This window comes from Rhineura floridana, chromosome 8 (assembly GCF_030035675.1).
Source record: "Rhineura floridana isolate rRhiFlo1 chromosome 8, rRhiFlo1.hap2, whole genome shotgun sequence".
Lineage (NCBI taxonomy): Eukaryota > Metazoa > Chordata > Lepidosauria > Squamata > Rhineuridae > Rhineura > Rhineura floridana.
In genome coordinates this window covers 67,092,449-67,113,018 of record NC_084487.1, presented here as the reverse complement: position 1 = coordinate 67,113,018, position 20,570 = coordinate 67,092,449, and the positions used below count along the sequence as shown (strand labels likewise).

Below are 20,570 nucleotides of genomic sequence, written 5' to 3'. Positions count from 1 at the left end.
GGATAGGAGGGAATTGCTGTTAGTTTAAGTAAAAGTATTTCTTAGGCAAGAAGGCTTGAAACTTTCCTTCCCCCATTTATAATATAAGTAATCTTAAGACCTCTCCCACATACACTGTTACTGAGGGGGAAGTGGTCCATTGTTCCATTTTTCAAATTTAAAATTCAATAGTGCAAGACAAGAACCCAATTTAAATGTTTGAAGTCTATTTTTTTCTGTAGAAATGACAGTTGCCTAGCAATAAGCATTTCAGTCATGATATGCATAATGCAGCAGATGTGCTTTCGCTGTTGGAATGTAATTGTCGACTTTAATGCTGAACATTATTTGAGGGTGTTTTTTTTAAAAAAAAACTGCTTTTCAGGTTAATTCACAATGCTTTTCTGCTGTGTGCAATTAGTGCACCAACTTATGTTCTGGATCATGCAAGACATAGTTATTTTTAAGAATACGTACTCTTACTAGTACACATGCTGACTTCTCTGTTAAATATGTGCTTGTTCAGATGGTTTAAGATCTCTGAATTTAAAACTCCATAGATGGTAGGGCAAAACTCAATCCTGTTTTTCTAGAACAGCAAGAAAAAACTCCACCAGAATAGGTTAGAATCAGAAATGTTCCAGAGGGTGCCCCAATCCTCCAAAGCAACTTTACAGGGGGCTGCAAGGGGAAGGAGTAATTGGCAACAATTGCTTCCCCCCCTTCTGCCAGTATGAGCATCCTATGAGCGGAACTGCACTCATGGAAAGTCCAGATACAACCCAGTATGATGTGGTGACAGTAATGGGTATTTGCACCTGTTGCGGGCATAGTGTAGAATTCTCTGTATATTCGAACAGACCTGAGGTCATCTTCTGTTAAATGCAGGGTCTGGGAAGGAGGTGGTAAGAGCAGGCTGATTAGTCTCCCTGGGTCTTGCTGTCACTGAGATCAGAGTGGTTAGAATGCGCTAGTCTGACTTGTCAAAGATTGCCCCTTAGGGTCCCTTGACCTCAGAAAGCCAAAGAGGGGCCTTTGCTTTCGAGAACAGTCCCAACTTCCTGGGCCCCTGCTTCCCCTGCTAACTCTCACCTTCCCAGGGCCAAGTTACACCCAACGCCAACCCTGGGAGGAGGTAGACTGCCACCACCCTTTTTAACTAGCTTTCCACTCTGAGTAAGGGGAACTCAGAGCATTACTTTAAATCCTAGAGCAGACCTATTGTTCAACTCTTTGCTCTGGAGTACTAACCTAAATTAACCATCGGTAGTCAGTAGCTTCATGGTAAAGAATTAGATTTAGAGTCATTAACTCCAGGTAATACACACCAAATAGAGAAGGTAGTTTATTTTAAAAGAAAAGAAAGATATATGTAGAAAAGAAAGCAGCATTACTTTCCTTTAAAGCCAATTACCCACAACTGGGCTAAGAGATACATTTACATAACACTGTGAGAGATTGAAACAGACAAGAAAATAGCAAAGCTTACCTATCCTAGCTAATACTCACTTGGTAGTCTGATAGACTGGTTCCCAAAGGCCTTTACTGAAATCCGTAGACAAATCGAGATAGATGAAATGGGGGAACAAGTAACTGAAGGATCACCCTTCATTTTATGGGTTTAGCTGGCAACAGGGAGGGGGCCAATTAGCCATCCTAGGTGCCCCTTCCGTGATCACATTCTGTGAAGATAAGGAGGGGTAGACAGTTCACACCAAGCAGTCCCTGACCTGCAGTACCCAAACTCCTGACTTTGATCTCAGGAAGCAGATAACAGGTAAGGCTCAGCTGCATCTTCTTGACATTAGCAATTTGCAGCTGTCTGGCACTAAAACTCTTGGATTTCCCCCACACAGAGTATCCCAGAGGTCTTTCAACAAATCCCCCAGAATTCCCTTTGGTTGAGCCATTTTAGCTTGACCAAACCTAGCCCAACCATAGCTATTCTTGTCATGACTGTCTCTTCCATCCTTCATGGCCCTATAGATAAGAGTCTCAGTAGTGCTATAAAGACCCACCACAGAGTTCTTGTATGCCACTTCCTCCCAAAGTTTTTTTTTCTGGCATGCATCCATACCACAAGTTAATGCCACAAGTTAGTTACTTTTAACATATTTATCCTGGCAACATTTGATTATCTTCAGTGAAGGTGTTATCAGAAATATGGAGCTGAAACTAAGCAAGATCTATCATCATTTGGATGCAGTTATGTTTGTACTTTAAAGTTATAGTATGTCAGAGCACAGGGAACATGCGTTTTATCACAGACTTCTAAAAATCAATCATTTTGATATAGTTATCATTCTGTGTAGATTTTGGCGCAATAGCAAGCCCATCACCTTTATAGTGCTTTACAGGAAGCTTAATTTGAGGATGGGAGGTAGAATGGCATACAGTTCTGTTGCTGTTGGACAAAGCCAACTTCTGAAATTATTTCCCCAGCTTTCAGATTTATCTGGACATTTTCTAAAAAAATTCTAAACCCTCCCCCCCACCCACCCAGACCTGAAAATGTGTTGGGGAACTGTAGGATGAGAAAAATCATTTATTGATAAAAGTTTGCTTGTAGTAATGCCCTTTCTACATTCTGATCCAGTTTCTCCTGCTAACATCCACCAGCCTGCCACAGGCACCAGCCTCCTCTCTGTATGTGTGTGCTCATGTCTGTGTGTACACACACACACTTGAATACACCTGGTTGGACCACCTCAAGCATCAGTGCACATGCCTGCTATCACCCAAGATGGTGGTGGGGCATGTTGACGCCCCTGCCACCATAATTGGTGATGGCAGGCATGTGTGCTGATGTGCAAGGTGAAGTGACCAGGTGTATTTAAGCGCCCACTGGCTGCACACATGTGTAGAGGTAATATTAGCTGAGAGAGCAGAGCGCTTGTTCTGCAATTGGCATCACCATCCAGTCGCAGCCCGCAACCCAATGCTGGCAGGGATTGTGGATGGGAGCTTCACCCTCCCAGCCACAGGAGCCCTTGGCTAGCAACAGGGACCCTGAGCCAGCCACAGAGCCCTCATCTAGTACCTGACCTGGCCACCCACTGGTGCTGGGCTTGAATCTAGCCACTGTATTTTGAAGCAACTGTGGTTTCCAAACACACTTTCCTATCTAACAACAGGGAGAGATCACACAAATATGGCCTTCATGCCCCTGGGAATATGCATGGAGTGTCTGGCTTACATTATCTACGTGGCTCACATTATCTGATGGTTTTTCTCCCCACAAAGGTATTGTGGGACCAGGCATATTTCTCTTTTCACAGAATAAGCCCCATTTATACCTTATTCATTGAAAAGCATTCTATTTTAATGAGAGCAACACAGCAACTGAATTCAGATGGCCATAGTACATATTAAGAACACCAGAATGGCCTGCTGGATCAGGCCAGTGATCCATTTGTGCCTATGGGAAGCCCATAAGGAGGACCTAAGTGCAAGGGCACTCTCCCCACTTGTGATTCAGAGACATATTGCTTCTGACAGTGGACATAGACCATAGCCAATGTACCTAGTAGCCATTGATAGCTTTATCTTCCATGAATTTATATTTCCTCTTTTAAAGCCACTCAAGTTAACATGATTGCAGTTGCCATATGGTAACCCAGCTATTCACATATTCACTTGCCTTGAGAGGACCTTTTGCCCATGCCTCATAAGGGTTGTAGTTGTCTGTGAAAATAAAATTCTCACGTGATATTATATTCCTCTGAGTGGACTTTCACAACCAGACCCTCACATATTTAAAAAGAGCAAACAGAAACATAGCTAGTCATCTTCATCCTGCTGTGGGACTATATTAATCCTTCACAGTATGATTGCTTTCTATATCAGAGGGTTTATATACATGTGAAATGCTTTCTAGACTTGCTGTGCTATCAAATCCTTTATTTCTTCCCCACACCCCTTTTAAATGCTTTATTAATTTAAAAAATGCATACAAAATATATTTATCCAATAACCTAACATAAAGATAGTCACATATATAAATTCTGCACGCAATTATTGGTCCATTATTGGTTCTTTGAAACTGCTTATTGTGTAAAACATGAAACATTGACTGATTCTGATTCCGACTCATGGTGACCCTATGAACAGGGTTTTCATGGTAAGCAGTATTCAGAGGTGGTTTTACCATTGCCTTCCTCTGAGGCTGAGAGGCAGTGACTGGCCCAAGGTCACCTAGTGAGCTTCATGGCTATGTGGGAATTTGAACCCTGGTTTCCCATACTGGCTCTCTGTGTAAAACACAGGGAATGAAAAATGTCCTTAATATAAATTTTAGAAGAAGGGGAAATGGGAAAGCAACTGCAGGGGATACATTTTGAATTGGATTAGTGTTATCTAGTGATGAGGGTACTGTGACTGTAATTATTAAATACACATTTTAGGTAGAACTGTGAAATTCCCTTCCCCCCAGATTCACTGGGCCTTGTGGATGGTAAAAATGCAATAAGGCGATTTTGTATGTTTCAGGGGATAATTTTTTAAACAGTAAGTGTTTACTGTTGGCAGCTGTGCACCCTTGGTATTTAATTTTTTTCCTGGCTTGCCCCCTCTTGTTTTGCTATGCTTGCAGTGTCAAAGGGTGAGTTTCTCATTGTAGTTGTGGTACCCAGCTGCTGACTGCCAATATTCTTCCCCAGAAAACCCCTGGGTTAGTGCTAAATCAAGATATATTAATATTCTGAGGAGGGTTCTTGGAGGAAAATGAAGGCTCATAAACATCAGAATGGCTGGCAAGTGGTTAAAAAAAATTAGGAAAAAAGAACACTTGTATGCTGCCCTGCTCTCAACAGTCAGTATGCTTTCCTGAAACACTTCCCAAAAAGTTCACTCAACAAATCTTTCCAGCAGCTTTGGTTGCCCCTTTAGGCACTCCTCCCAAAACATTCTAGCAGTAACTAGAAATCTTCAACTTTTGGCATGCCTCTTGTTGATCACAAGCTGAATATGAGCCTATACCTAGGAAAAAGAAACCCAATGCAGAATTATAAGATGGGGAATACTTGTCTCAGCAATACTACATGCAAGAGGGATCTTGGAATTGTTGATTACAAGCTGAATAGGGACCAACAGTGTAATGTGGCTGCATAAAGGCAAATGCTATTTTAGGCTGCATTAACAGAAGTATAGTTTCTAAATCATGTGAAGTACTAGTTCCCCTCTATTTGGCACTGGTTAGACCTCAACTTGAGTACTGTGTCCAATTCTGGATACTGCACTTTAAGGATGCAGACAAACTGGAACAAGTTCAGAGGAGGGCCATGAGGATGATCAGGGGACTGGAAGCAAAGCTCTGTGAGGAGAGACTAAATGAAGTGGGCATGTTTAGCCTTGAGAAGAGAAGACTGAGGGGAGATATGATAGCACTCTTCAAGTACATGAAAGGCTATCATACAGAGGAGGGCCAGGATCCCTTCTTAATCATCCCAGAGTGCAGAACAAGGAATAATGGGCTCAAGTTACAAGAACTTGACTGAACATCAGGAAAAACTTCCTAACTGTTAGAGCAGTACAATAATGCAATCAATTACCTAGGAAGTAGTGGGCTCACCAATGCTGGAGGCAGCTAGTCACCTGTTGGGTATACTTCAAGAGGCAGCTGGACAGTCACCTGTCAGGTATACTTTAATTTGGATTCCTGCATTGAGCAGGAGGTTGGCCTTGATGGCCTTACAGGCCCCTTCCAACTCTACAATTCTCTGATTCTAAGTACAGTGTTATCCTATTTAATGGTTGTTATTCCAATATTGGAAGTCCAGGTAAAGTGTCCTCATGTTAAAGGATGCCCAAATCTTTATCCTGGGCACAGCATCATGCATGTTTTCAGATAAGACCAAATCTATATTGGCACATATCTTCAAACCAACTGTACGACAGATCTGTGTTGCCCAAAACAAGTTATAGAATTACACAAAGAAACTGGAGTGGACACTGTGTACTAGTTCAGCTTTAGTGTACACACAGCTGGGAGTAGTGTCTGCTGTCTGCTTCATGCATACAAGAAGGTGCAAAGCAGTTGGAGAAAGATGAGAGATTTCAGTAGAAGTAATTTTTTGGTGGAGATTAACATTGTCATGTAGTTTCTTAGCAAAAGTACATTCAAGCATATTTCATAGATTATGTGCAGTGGATTTGAATCCTATTGACATTTGACTGTCTCTGTCTCCCCCTCTCCCCCATCATTTTCACAGGCCCATCTTGTAGCAGCTTTTGAAAAGAGCTTGGGAAATATGACGGGCCGGTTGCAAAGCCTAACAATGACAGCTGAACAAAAGGTATGTTAGAAACAGCAGGTGCTTTAATGTGGAAAACAGTCCTTGGTTTATATTAAAGTTTGTATTGAAGGCTGAATGAAAGGACAGCTGTAAGAATAAACAGACAGGTGCATCTTTCTTTCATGACCCTTACTATCAATGCTTCATAGAAGCTCAATAAGAATACCATTGCGCACCATCAGATTTAGTTTAGCTATATCAGAAGGCAGTGTGATGATAAAATCTTTCATTTCCAGGTTTTAATTAAAACATTTGTGACTCTGAATTTAATCTGTATTGAATGATTCAGCAACAAAAGGTGGTCATAAACCAAGTGGAGTGCTTGTTCCAGTTGGACAGCATTATCAGAATGCTAAATATGGGGCAGAAGAAATATTTCAAGGACAACAACCCATCATTCAGCCTTTTAGCAAATGTTATTTGGGGCGAGCCGAGGCAATTTGGTCTTGACTTTGCTGTTTGGAATGCTTTAAGTTGGGTTGGAAACTAGATCTGGCTAATGGAGGAGATCCTTATCTCCACGCACATGCACACACACACACACACACACACACACACACACGAGGCCTTTCCATTTGTCAGTCGGCTGGCATCACAATGATGTCTTAAGGCCCTGTTTTTGCCCACATTGTTTGAAATCAAACTGCACAGGCAAAAAAGTGCAAACAGCTTTCCTAATACGGACAATCAGCTGATTTTTGACACTGGGAAAACCAGTCTTCCAAAAGTTGTTTCCTGGCTTGTAATGTTGCCACAGCCTTTTTAATTTGCTTTAACTTTTGTCATTATCAGGGGGGGGTACCTTTTTTGTGAATTTTCAAAAAGCGTATATTTATTTTAAAAATGAGTGAAAAAATGAAAATATTTGTTCATTAGTTTTTATAGTAAATCTGAATGTGAGTTTGAACAAATGAAAACATCCTTTAGTTTGTTATTTTTAACTGCTTTTTTCAGGCATTGTTTTGTATTGAAGATGCATGCCAAAATGAAATAACTGATGTACTGTATGTACTGTTTCCCAAGAAGTCATAGGTAAAGGAGAAGAGTGAGAACACTGAAATTTGCAAAAGGAAGCTTTTTTTTTACTTTAGATAGCATCTCACATTGCTTTCATGAAGAACTACTAGGGAGATGGGCCACGCTGGCTGGCTGGCCCTGACTTTAGAAATCTATGTGTTTCTAATCCAGTAGCTGTCTGTTAAAACACACACCTTATGCATGAGCAGCTGTTCATCTGCAGGTTTCCAAGTGATTGGGACACCAACTGGCTCTGCTTCTAGAAGTCTGCATGTTAGCATGGTCATCTGCAAACAAAACACCTATGTGTGAGCAGTTGCTTCCATGTAGGCTTCCATGTGACTAAGACACCTGTGCAGTTGAGTATCCTGATTGCATGGAAGCCTATGCTCAAGTATGCAGACTTTTTCTCTGAAGATGACCACACTAATGTGTTGTCATCCAGCAGTACAGCCAATTAGCACATCCAGTGCTGGAGGCTGGGCCAGAAGTACAACTCCACTACTCAGTACTCATGTGATGTTGCCTTCACATGAACAATGCATGCAAGGAGCTTGTGTCTGTACCTTTAAAATTCCCTATAAAATGGGGAGCCTTTATCTGAATTTTGGCAAGTCTGATGCTTAGATTCTCCCATTGAAGGTAATGGGAACATGATAGGATGTACACCTTTTTCAGTTGTATATGAAATTGGACCCATTGTCCTTTGAGTCTGAAATGTGACAGATCTGATGCATGGTGGGAAGGGTAGTAGAACACCTGCAAAGTTCATGATATTTGGACAGAAAACATCAAAGCTGTAGGCTGCTGGAAAAAAATTAGTAGGATTTTCCATTGAAAATCATGGAAAAATGAATGAATGAATGCAGTTCGAATTGATGGTTTCATGATTAGTAGAATTTTTATATGTATGATATTTTAGAATTGTTCGTAGTTTTTTGTTTTAACAATGTGTGTATTTTGTCCTGTAACCATTTGGTGAAGGGCAGGTTATAAAAACTGTGAATAAATAAATTGAAAATAAAATAAATAAAACTTTAAAAATGAAAACAAATGCAAAGAGAAAACCATTTTTCCTTTCACACCCTTATTTTCAATTACACTTGTAAATAATAAATATGTGAGAATTGAGTTCATTATCTTCTGTTCTTTTGTGACTGCTCATTTTCACTAAGCCTGTAGGGATAGACTCTGGCAGATTTCAGGTTGGTAGGATCTTTTTTTTTTAAGTAGATCCTTGAGGTTCATCAACTGGACTCAGCTGGAAAAAAAATGGCTGGCAGAGGAGCCAGATGCAAAACAGTGGCTCAAGGGGTCAACAACAATTATTTCCTATGAGTCATACACTGGGATAACCCACAAATACAAGTACAGATCTATATCTGAGTTACTACAGATCAGGGATCTAATCTCACCCTACCTTCTGCCTGTTCCCAGTTAAGGGATACACAAGTGACCCACTATTTAAAAAATCCAATGGTTTCCTTTAGGTTTCTCTTTGAATAAAAATTGTCTGAAAAGGAATTTCTTCCAGTTTGATATTTTCATCTTTTATAAAGCTTCAGGCTTCCTTTCTCAAAGAGATTATAATAGTGGCACCGACCTCAATAAGCTTTCCCAGACATTTGAGCACAAGGTTTTCTCCTGTTTGTTGCTTATTGCTGCTAAGGTTACATTCCTTCAGCAACTTTAATCCTCATTATATAAAATGAGAACTCAAAGCAGCCACAGTAAATGCAGTTTAAATTAAAGATGTGCATTATAATTATTAAAACAATCCCTCATCAAGTGAAAAGATGGGTTTCTTTGTTTTACTTTACATGAAATAGAATACATTTCAATAAATGTTTGTATTTTTTCTTTAACATTCTTATTATGCAGTACTCTGTAGAAATTAATAGCTTCTAACCTGAAGAGTTTGACATACTGGATTAGCTGAGATGAGAAGAGTATATGAAACCTAATTTTTACTTCATTTTTAACCACATTACAACACAACATACATTTTTACCCCTGTGGGAAAAACAGAGTTACTCTGATACATTTTGAGACTTTTCCTACTGTTCCCAAAGGAATCGGAGCTCATAGAACTACGGGAAACCATTGAAATGCTGAAAGCCCAGAACTCAGCAGCACAGGCTGCTATTCAAGGAGCTTTGAATGGCCCTGACCACACTCATAAAGGTATGGGTTGTTGTTGTTTTTCACTGTTGCAGTGGGAACTAATTTGTTTTCCAGAGGACTGCTAACCTACTGGCTCTCTGTTGTTTGGAAGAATAGCCTCTGTCCCAAGTTTGGATGAACTCTCAATTGAATGTTAGTTGTATTTGTGGTGCTCCCACTAGTGCTGTGCCAAAACCTGTCCTCCATTTTCTCAAAAACTTTCTTCCCCTGCAAAACAAGCTTTCTGCCTCATTCCCAGGGCACTTTAGATTTTCAGCTTTGGTAGGTGCAAGGTTAAGTTTACTTCATTGCTGTGAGATGGCCATGGATGGTGTGTGGGTTTTTTTTCTTAAATATTTATCCAGCACTCTGAAGTCTTTCTGGTTGCTTGTACCTAATCTGAAAAGACCTCAGGGGACAGGGCAGTAATGTCTCCCACTAAGCTGTAACTGAAGCATGGTAGCCTGGGAGGCTGGCTACCAAGCACTTGAGACTGGTGCACGAATTTCTTTAAAGTTAAAATACTGCACTTTAAAAAAAATGAACAGCTATCATTTGCATAGTCGGCAGCCTCCCCACCTTCCAATACTTACAGGAAAGCCCAACTGAGGATGTCAAGGGCTTTTCAGGAAACCCAGGCACCCAGGAAGGCTGCAGAGTGTGGACCACTGGAGAGACTATTTGTATAATGAAATAAAGGACACTCAGAGCAGCCCCTTGGCCACCTTGAAACTAAGGTAAGCTAAAAATTCCTATACCTTACTGCTGAAAATTTCACTGAAATGTTCTCACCCCTTTGGTAATTTTCTTATGAGATTTCTCTTATTTATTGATGGGAAATGGTTGGGAAAATGCAGAATTTTTCAGCACAGCACTAGTTTCTACAGTTGGAAAATTTCCATGTGTCACTTACATGCCACAGTATTATCTGACTTCTCTTGAGAAATTAGCCACTGGCTAAAGCTTGATAACTCTTTTATTTATATTTATTAATTCAATTTATTAATTCAATTTATATACCGCCCCATAGCCGAAGTTCCCTGGGTGGTTCACAACAAGTAAAACATCTGATATACAATTAGAACCACATATCAAGCAATTTAAACATACATTAATGATATCAAAAGTTAAAGCATATGTATACACATACAAATGCATATTAAATATTAAAAGCTGAAATGCTAAAATACTAAAATGCTAAAAAGCTAAAAAACTAAAACTAAAATGCCTGGGAGAAGAGGAAGGTTTTTACCTGGCGCCGAAAAGATAGTAATGTTGGCGCCAGGCGTACCTCATCAGGAAGAATATTCCATAGTTAGTGCCCTTCTCCATGTGTACCTTGTTCATAGCAATGGAAAAATGTTCCAGCCAAAATAAATCAGTTCTTAATCACATTGGTTTCAGGAAGACAGTAAAGCATGCACATAACACACTTAACTTGCAATCAGTGATAGGTTGGATCATGCATACTGGCTTGGATTGACTTGCTCCTCCAGTTTAGTAAGGTACAGGATAGTTTCTGCCCCCTTCATCTGCAGCCTACCATATTGTATCACACACCATTCCTCAGGGTCCCGCATAAGCACATTTTTGAGGGCATAGGGGACTGCAGAGAGAAGTTGGAGGTTGGAAACTCTATTTCATGAATATGAAGAAAGTTAGGATCTAAGCTATTGCATCTAAGAATAGTCGAGAGACATAATATACCATTGTTATGCCTACTGTGGCTACACTGCGGTATCTTTTCCATAAACATTCACAACTACAAATTGAACAATAAGTATAAGAGTGTTTTCACATCAATATTTCTTAGGACTTTTTCTGATTTTGGCAATCCCCTGTGTTGTTCGGATAGTGATTTCCACTGTCCAGATGTCCAGGGGGCTTGCTTCTTTCCATTCTGATATCTTCCACTCCATGTGACAGACACTGATTAGGGAGGTGGCAGAGACCACCTAGATGGCTTTCCACACTAAGTATGAGTGTCCCACACAAAATAGATTTTCAGCAGTCACTTCCACAAGAAACAGTTTCTTCAGCTTTCTCTTGGGATCCCATCCAGCTTCCACCAGAGACATGGACCCCATTTTAGTGGAATTTGGAATTGTACAAAACTCTGAAACTCTAGAAAAGGGGTTCCTTGGAAAGAAAGGTAGTTCCAGTTTTTCTTCTTCTTGTATTGTAGATTTGCGAATAAGGCGGCAACATTCTTCAGAAAGTGTTTCCAGCATCAACAGTGGCACCAGCCATTCAAGCATGGGCAGTGGTAATGATGCTGACTCCAAGAAAAAGAAAAAGAAAAATTGGGTAAGTGTTCTGCTGATTGACTAGCTTTTTCTATGGTTTCCTGCTTCAAAAACAACACAATGGTCCATATAAATAAGTCTTATAGTGCCTTTCTGTATATTGAACTGTTGGTACTGCTGTGGCTAGATTGATATGAATCTGTTTGCATCTAGAGTAATATTGGCAAACCCACTATAGTCAGATAACTGCAAAAGCATGTGAACATATTCTAGTTCATTCTGTAAAATAGGCTAACTGTCTGGAATACTTTAGTTAGACCATGAAAGAAAACTGATGGAATTTTTTTAAAGATAGATAAATACAAAGTCTTCGAATTTAGAAAAGCATACAACTGTCTCAAGGGCTTCAGATTTTCATGAAATAATGGAAGAATTTACTTTTGTTGTTTAAAATATGTTTATTACACAGGTAATATTTTTTTTAAAAAATACTGATTCCAACTTCATTCCCTTAATTTGTAATTGCACACTCTTTCATGTTTCTGCAAGGTGAACTCTAGAGGAAGTGAGGTGAATATAAATCCCTGGAAAATTTGGCATGCATCTCAAAGAACTCTATCTTGGCATGATTGCTATTCATTTTGGCAGTAGGCTTTTGTACCCTTCTAAAATAAATTATTCTTTATGTCTCATTAATTTTTCCCTCTATTCATTTTACTTCCAACTTTGAAATCTAGAAAGGGGGAGTGTCGCCAAAATCCATTTCTTTCTTATTAGAAATCATAAAATAGAATGAATATAAATTATGGTAATCCAATTAGTACTTACACTCCCAGCTGTTGAACTGATATTCATAGAAGTGTTTAAGTGCTCAAGTGTTTAGTAGAAGAAACATTTGGGTAATCAAAGCAGCTATTTGGGGGAGGGGGGAACACACTTTTTCCTTTGTATTGTGTGTTCATAAGAAGCTTTTGACAGCTCAAAAATAACTGCATAGTGCTCATTGCAACCATAACTTTTGCCATCTCAATTCTTGAAATAAATGGCTCTTTGGCTATTCTGTCCCTTTCAATAATGGATAAGAGCTTCTAGAGCAAAAAAGCAGTGCTTATGCATATGAACTTGCTTCTTTAAAACAGAACTTCAGCAAATGCCTCCTCTTTCCCAACCCTTTCAGCTTCTTGTCAGCAAAAAGGCAAGCATCATATCACAGCTTAAAATATGCTTATTTCTGATCCATGCTATTGTAGCAATAATAGGGTTAAACTTTGCAAGGAAAGAAGAAAAACCAAACAATTGTACATAAGTAATGCACAAAATTATATTGATTGGAATGTATTTTGAAAACTAATAATTTTTAAACAATGTGACTATTTAAGACCGCTCACCTTAAGGGGAATGCCAGAGGAATGAGATTTTCACAGGGGGTATAGGGTTTTAAATGAGCATCTGTTTAGCTGTACCACTTGATCCTGTAACTTTTCCATAGCGTTCAGTGTTTGTGCTGTGCTCAGTTGATTTAAAAAAGCACTCTATTATATTCTTAAAGATACTGTGTTGCACATGTTAATACCCTGCTTTATCTATACACCTACCTCAGGCAGTGGCTAGATTGGCATCTGCAAACTAACTTTTCAGCAAAACATACACTGAACCAAATAATCAAAGATAATCCATATAAATTCATTCTCCTTCTTTTCTCCTAGCTAAGAAGTTCATTCAAACAGGCCTTTGGGAAGAAGAAGTCCACAAAGCCTCCTTCCTCGCATTCTGATATAGAAGAAGTCACAGATTCATCTCTTCCATCTTCACCCAAGTTACCCCACAGCTCTGGAGATTGTGGGTCTACATCAATAAAGCCATCCCAATCAACATCTGCGTATGTTTTTCTCTTTCTTTAAAAAATAACAACTTTGTTAAAGAAACACTCTTAGATGTAGTATTTCAAAAATACTGTCACAACCTCTAAACTTTTGCTCCTGCGCTTCTGGTAATTATTGTCTCTCAATCACTCCTCTAAATTAAGATGTCTTAATTTGCTATTTAGAGATTTGTCCCATGGAAATGTCGCTAGTGTCTAACATTCTTTGTCCAACAGTATTCTGACTGCACAGGAGGAACTCTTGCTTCTTACATTTGCTGTATCTCCACTTTTCCTTGGGGAAAAAATCATCCAGCATTTTTTGCTTTCGGGCAAGGCACTTATCTTGCTTATGATTATTCACCATCATTCTCTTTTTCTATCCCAAATCCACCACCTCTATCAAAAACAATGTCATCTTAAAGACAGTTGGATGTATTGTGTCATAAGCTTTCACGACAAAGCTAATTTCATCTATGTATAAAGTGTTGTCCTTGGTGGCTATACATAAATATATATGCATACCTGCACACACACACAAGTACAAACAAAGAATTTGACAAGGCCAAAGGAACAACAATTGAAGAGAAGACTTGCCCCATTACTTTACAAATGCACATGGAACCAAGCTGCTGTCAACAGGGTAGGAGATGCAATCAGATAATATATGTTCAGTCCAGATTATTAATGAATAGGTAACCCAATATGAGTTCTGATAAAAAAAAAAAACCTTAAGACGGGGGACAAGCACTTCCTGTAGTGAGCCACCTACTTCGTAGGAAAGCAGATGCTTAGATACAAGAACATTTTGAGGATATTATCTGTTGACCAGCCGAACCACAGAATACTCTGCAAGTGGCAATCACTACTGGCTGTGTCTTTAGGATATACTTTGATTATCCAAACCTCAGCTAATTGGAATTGCAGGCATCTAACAAGAATGAGCATATACATTCTCTGGTGATAACAATGAAACTTGATAGAGAATGTAGTGATGTGTCTATTTTTGTGTCCTAGTCCTCAAGTTAAGCATTCTAAAATTAGCAATCAAGACCTTTGTGATATATCTGTTGCTGAATTATATTGCTTCAGATTGTAGATGGAGGAAGGGATCAAATATTTGAGTAATCTGTCATATCAAAAAGCTTCCTGCACATTCAGAAATAGTAGTCTGTCTAAGCGTGCTGCCTTCATGTGCTTGATCTGAATGTACAGGACATTTTTTGGCCATAGGAAAGTATTTCAGGCATTGAGGCTGCAATCCTCTGCACACTGACCTGGGAGAAAGTTCCATTCAACTTGGTGAGACTTACTTCTGAGTAAGTGGATTGCACTGTTAGTCTTTTATCCTCAGTCTGATATTTGTCCATAAATTTGACTTGACAGTGCTTGGCATGAATGAAATCTATGTAGGCTTTGGCATATTTTACTTCTATAATTTATCATTCCATTCACACCTTCCCCAGAAAACCTTGTATTTTCTATTGCATAGTGTTTTTGGTTTGTTTCTTCCTCAAGCCTGATCTCATTTTCTAAACCATTTCCTTTACTTTCTGTCACTTGCATCTGTCTGTCTATTGCGTGTATATGCAGGTCATCCCAAATCTGGGCTCCAAAGAAAAGGCAAAACGGCCACGTGATCTACAAGCATAGATCCCGGTAAACTGGCAACTGGGGCTTGGAATTACATGCCCAAGAACTAGAATGAAGTGGTCCATTCCCACCCCGCCCTGCAAGACATTTGTAGTAATTCCATGAAAAAATTAAAACATTATAGCAGTTTCAGGTTTACACTGAAATACTGAAGCACAGTAACATGTAATAAAGTGGTGCGGGACCTGTTGCCCTCATCAGGTCCAGCATGGCCAGAGTTCAGGGATGACTGGAGTTGTAGTATAGTAACATCTGGAGGGTCATAGGTTCCCCATCCCCGATATGTAATCTGTAGAGTAGAATAATTTGAGTAATGTGGATGAATGCAGGTCTACATTAGCACAGTAGTGACCAACAGGATAAGATTCTACATGTTATCTTCAATAACATGCAGAGATATTCCCCAGTTTGCATGTGGAACACTCTGGAGCTCATAGCAAAAGAAAGTAGAGCAAGGCAGAGTAAAGCAGAGAATCATGCAGTAAAAACTGGATCAAACTATCTCCACAAATAAGTTGTTTTACATTTTCATTTAGTTGCAAAAAAGAAGCCATTATATTGAAGACATCCTCTGTTCTAAAATTTACTGCACATTTTTTCCCAAATGTGGACATTGTAAGAGAATGTGACACTGCAGTTGAGTATGCAGTCCCATGCAAGCCACTGCTCCTGCCACTCACTGTATAGTATCTGGATATATTGTGTGGAGAATCTCCACAAAAGCAATGAATGTTCTTGTTATCTCCTTATGCTGATGGAGAGCCCACATTATAGGACTGTTCCATGTGGTGAGATCCATCTTTCTGTTAAGTGTTCACTATGTGGAATCAAAGGCAAACAGAAGCATTCCTCAGTGGTCTTCACAAGGCTGTTTCATATTGTTATAGTGAAGACCACTGAGGAATACTTCCTTATGGGGAAGTGACTATTTGCATGTTTGAAATAATAATAGATCAAATTCCATAGTCATAGCATTTGTTACACCAGTCATCACCTTAAATATCAATACAGGGGTAGCCAATGTGGTGCCCTCCAAATGTTGGACTACAATTCCCATAATCAACTCCTTCCTGACCATTGGCTGCTGTCTGGGGTTAATGGGTGCTGTAATGCAACAACATCTGGAAAATGCCACATTGGCTATGTCATAATATATCCATAGAAACAGTTGGTATATTTAGTGAGGTCTATTGAGTAATCAAGTAACAGATGCTAAATGTGGAATAATCAAGAAATAATAATGTATGGGTAAAGCAGTCCTATATTTTTGTACACTTTACAGAGAACATTGCAATGCTAAACTAACTTCATTTCAACCCCAATACTTTAGTTTTAAACACAGCTATTTTGGAAAATAGTTAACAGTTACATTGCTTTCATTAAAAGTTAAATAAAGCTGTGACTGTTTTGGCAAATAAAAAAACAGACCTTTTCTACTTTGGAGGAAAATAACGATGCATAATAATTATGTTTCTTATAAATAGAAAATGTAGAACTAAATAGGAAAGCTCCAAAGGCAAGCTTATAATTTTATCTGGATATTTTTACCTTTTCATGTTTTTAAATTGAACCCATTCATGTAGCTTTGATGAAACTCTCTGTCCTGCTCCTAGGAGTCACCAGCACCAACCCTTTTCTATTCTTTGATGCAGAATAATAGCACACTGCCTTTAGAAGGGAACATTCCTTTAATCTTCTGCCTCCTTTCCAATTTTTTTTTTAGGATCTGTGAATGCACAGAGGCAGAGGCTGAAATAATTCTGCAGCTGAAAAATGAGCTCAGGGAGAAAGAGCTCAAGTTAACAGACATTCGTCTTGAGGCCCTCAGCTCAGCACACCATCTTGACCAGATTCGAGAAGCCATGAACCGGATGCAGGTCAGCATTACTCACAAAAGCCATTTCTTTAAACCCCAACTGCAATCATCCTGGGCTGAACAGAGGCATGGAATGGGATCAATGGAAATAATTTAGCTGAGATTTTAGTGGGATTGAAAAATAATATAAGTAACAGAATAAGACACTTAAATGTATGGCTCTCTCTTTTGCTGTCTCAGGTATTTGCAGTGATCCCCTATAATTGTCCTTTCCGCTGAAAAATGCTAGTAAGAGATAACCAACTCAGAATCTGAGAGGCTTCTGAGGCTTTAGAAGAGCTCTGGCTGCTTCAGTAAGAATTATATCAAATTTTCAGGGCACCCGAAGGTCTTCAATGACTCCTTAATTCTTTGCTTCTACCATTTCCCATCTTCTCTTTCACTTTGTCACATTCTTTCCAGTAGTCAAGCTTCCAAGCTCATAAACCCTGTTATAAAGTCTATAGATGTAAGTGGCCATTCTCTATTCGGGACTGCTAAAATGAATCAGCTGCTGTACTATCTTTGCAACATTTTCCCTTGTTGAGTCATGCAAGGTAATGAAGACCTAGTCCTAACACCAGATATTGATTCCTTTGAAGTCAGTAGCACTTGTAAATAATTATATTTAGGCATCCTGTCCACAAGTATTACAATTAAATAGGCTGCTTTGTTTCACTTGAAGATGTGGGTCCCTATTAATGTTATACGGTTGGAAAAGTTACTTTGAATCCATCTTTTTATTGTTTCACCTATCATGCATTTTAGAGCACTTAGTATGGTTGCAGAAATATGATTAAGGTGTCAAAGCAGAGAGTACAAAGATTTGTTGAAAAATACTAATTTAACACAGGGTGGCTAACCTGTGGCCCTCCAGATGTTGCTGAACTACAATTCTGATCAGTCCTAGCCAGCATAGGCAAACATCTGAAGGGCCACAGGGTTAGCCACCCCTGTTTAGTGAATTCTCAATGAAATGTCAAGGACTTTGTCTTGATGAAAGGACAAAAAGTAAAGAAAACAGTTGTGAGCCCTTTCTTAGCCATTAGCTAAGCTATTATAGAACTGTAGGCTTCTGTCTGTTGTGCTCACAGGAAACACATTAGGAGCTCCAATGGGAGGAAAGGACAAGATGGAGATTAAAATGCTTATTTGAGAGGAGGCTCAAACTGATTCATTAGCAATTTACAGCACAGTTGATAGGAAGGCCCTGATAGAGGTAAGATAAGATGTGGTTGGCATGTGGGATTTTCCACTTTCATGAAACTTCCTCTTGATTTTTTGATTATTTGAGGTGGTAAATGTTCCCCATAACATTTGGTATGCTTTGATAGGTGTCATTTGTCCACCCAAGAAAGTGCAGGAGCCAAAATGTCATGAGTGACTGGGGGCCAAGCTAGATATGACATTAAATGTATCTTTACATTTAATGTGCAGGTTTTTAAAAATGCAAATAGCATCATCTCAAGGTGTGTGCTGATACAGTAGGGCCCCGCTTTTCGGCATTCTGCTAATACGGCGCCAGCGGGGCGATCAGCTGGAGGGGGGACTGGAGCTCCCCGCCCTCCAGCTGATCGTGCTGGAGGAGGAGAAGATCAGCTGTAGCGTGCTACAGCTGATCTTATCCTCATCAGGGGCGGTCAGACTCCCACACTCCAGTTGATCGCGCCCGAGGAGGGGAAGATCTGATCTTCTCCTCTGGCGCGACCAGCGGGTTAGGTTCCAGACCCCCCACGCTACAGCTGATCCGCTTTTCGGCAGTTTTCGCTTTCCGGCGGGGGTCTGAAACCTAACCTGCCATATGAGTGGGGCCCTACTGTAATTAGCTGGACTGCAGCAGACATGGAGGGAGGATTTAACCAGTGCTGAGAAAATCCATCCACTAAAGATGGATTGCACTGAAAGGAAATTCCCCATTATCATCAATGGTTTATGTTATTTTTAATTCTGTTATGCTGCTGTTGTTTTTCAATTCTGTGAGCCACCTTGAAAGGGCTGTGGATTGAAAATGCACAAGTACTTAAATTGGGATATTTTTAATTGTTTGACGTTGCCTGATTCTTTGTCTTAAAGTACTGTCAAAACACACACCATTGTGTATGGATGAATTTAGTATTTTGCATGGAAACACAAAAGTGCAGTTCAAAATACAAAGACAGCAAACTGTGGGTCACATAATAAGGGATGCCATATAAACCATAGAGACTAGGTTATGACAAACTAGAAATAGACCAATTGTAGACCTTCACATATGACAACAGAGGTGCTAATACTGAAAATGGACTGCCTTCAAGTCGATCCCGACTTATGGTGACCCTATGAATAGGGATTTCATGGTACGTGGTATTCAGAGGGGGTTTACCATTGCTTCCCTCTGAGGCTAGTCCTCCCCAGCTGGCTAGGGCCTGCTCAGCTTGCCACAGCTGCACAAGCCAGCCCCTTCTTTGTCCGCAACTGCTAGCTGGGGGGGCAACTGGGCTCCTTGGGACTATGCAGCTTGCCCATGGGTGCAGAGGTGGCAGCGCACATTACCCCTGAGCCACTCACCGTGGGAGTGATCTTTAGCTGGCCCTTTGAACTCACAGACTCTGGACTCCCAGCCAGGCTCTCCTCCTAGGTAAAGCAAAACTTCAGAAACAGTTTCAGCAACTTCTTTTGAAGTGCTGCCAAGAGACTCATGATAGGATTTCTTAAAGCCACTGAGTAACATAAAAAAAGGATATTGCAATGTCACCATAGAACAGTTAAAAAACAAAGCACCCTTGAATAACTTGGGAGAAGAGAGATCCCTTAGGAATCTAGGAAGTTGCCTCGTACTGTGTTTGCTTTATGACTTAAGGCTGCATTCACCCTTGACTAACCCTCCAGGGGCTGTATTCCACTGGTGGGTTTGACTGCCCCTCACCTACATACAAGCACACAGCCCATCCCCCAGGTGATTCATGCAGATTAGCGGGGGGGAGGGAGAGTTTACCCAGAGCTGTCTCTACTTACTTTTTTCTTTCTTTTTGCTGCTTGCACCCTCAGGCCACTAAGCTGAAGGTTAGCCACCCCTTCTTTATGGATTCCTTCAATTTCCCAAAAGCTATGGCAAGGAGTTGTGCAATTTTTAGCAACTTTAACACACACCATGGTGATCCACTGCTTGCCAGTGCTGCACTTCCCAACTGCTTGATTTGTTCCTTGCTTCATTGACCTTTTAATCTTGGTTAGCTGTCATTTTCAGTCCTTAACACCCTATTCTTTCTTCCTCTTCACTTTGAAAATGCAAATACAAAATCTTTATAAAAGACTAGAACATCAGGGTACAGCTTAACTGGGAATTTGGACTTAATTGTTTTTAATTTGGGCTGAGAATTCACAGCATATCACTACCTGTGTTTTCATGCTATTGTTGTAAATTTGGCAACCCCTCAGCACTGTGTAGGATTTAACTAGGAATGTGACATTACTAGGTGTCTTGGTTCTTTTATTAAACTGTAAAGAATTCCCAATCACAGAAT

The 20,570-nt window shown here is 39.9% G+C and overlaps 1 protein-coding gene across 18 annotated transcripts in view; it reads left to right on the top strand.

Annotated features, from left to right (window-relative positions):
* NAV3 (neuron navigator 3) overlaps positions 1-20,570 on the top strand; it is a 1,044,290-nt gene that overhangs the window by 993,804 nt on the left and 29,916 nt on the right. For 11 of the 18 annotated variants that reach the window (XM_061639673.1, XM_061639674.1, XM_061639676.1 and 8 more), the window contains 7 exons: positions 6,189-6,272; positions 9,362-9,473; positions 11,638-11,759; positions 12,248-12,268; positions 13,405-13,577; positions 15,153-15,218; positions 16,936-17,089. In XM_061639673.1, the coding sequence (XP_061495657.1) occupies positions 6,189-6,272; positions 9,362-9,473; positions 11,638-11,759; positions 12,248-12,268; positions 13,405-13,577; positions 15,153-15,218; positions 16,936-17,089 (732 nt within the window). The remainder of the gene's footprint in view (positions 1-6,188; positions 6,273-9,361; positions 9,474-11,637; positions 11,760-12,247; positions 12,269-13,404; positions 13,578-15,152; positions 15,219-16,935; positions 17,090-20,570) is intronic. The other 7 variants (XM_061639678.1, XM_061639681.1, XM_061639670.1 and 4 more) reach the window with 3 other exon arrangements.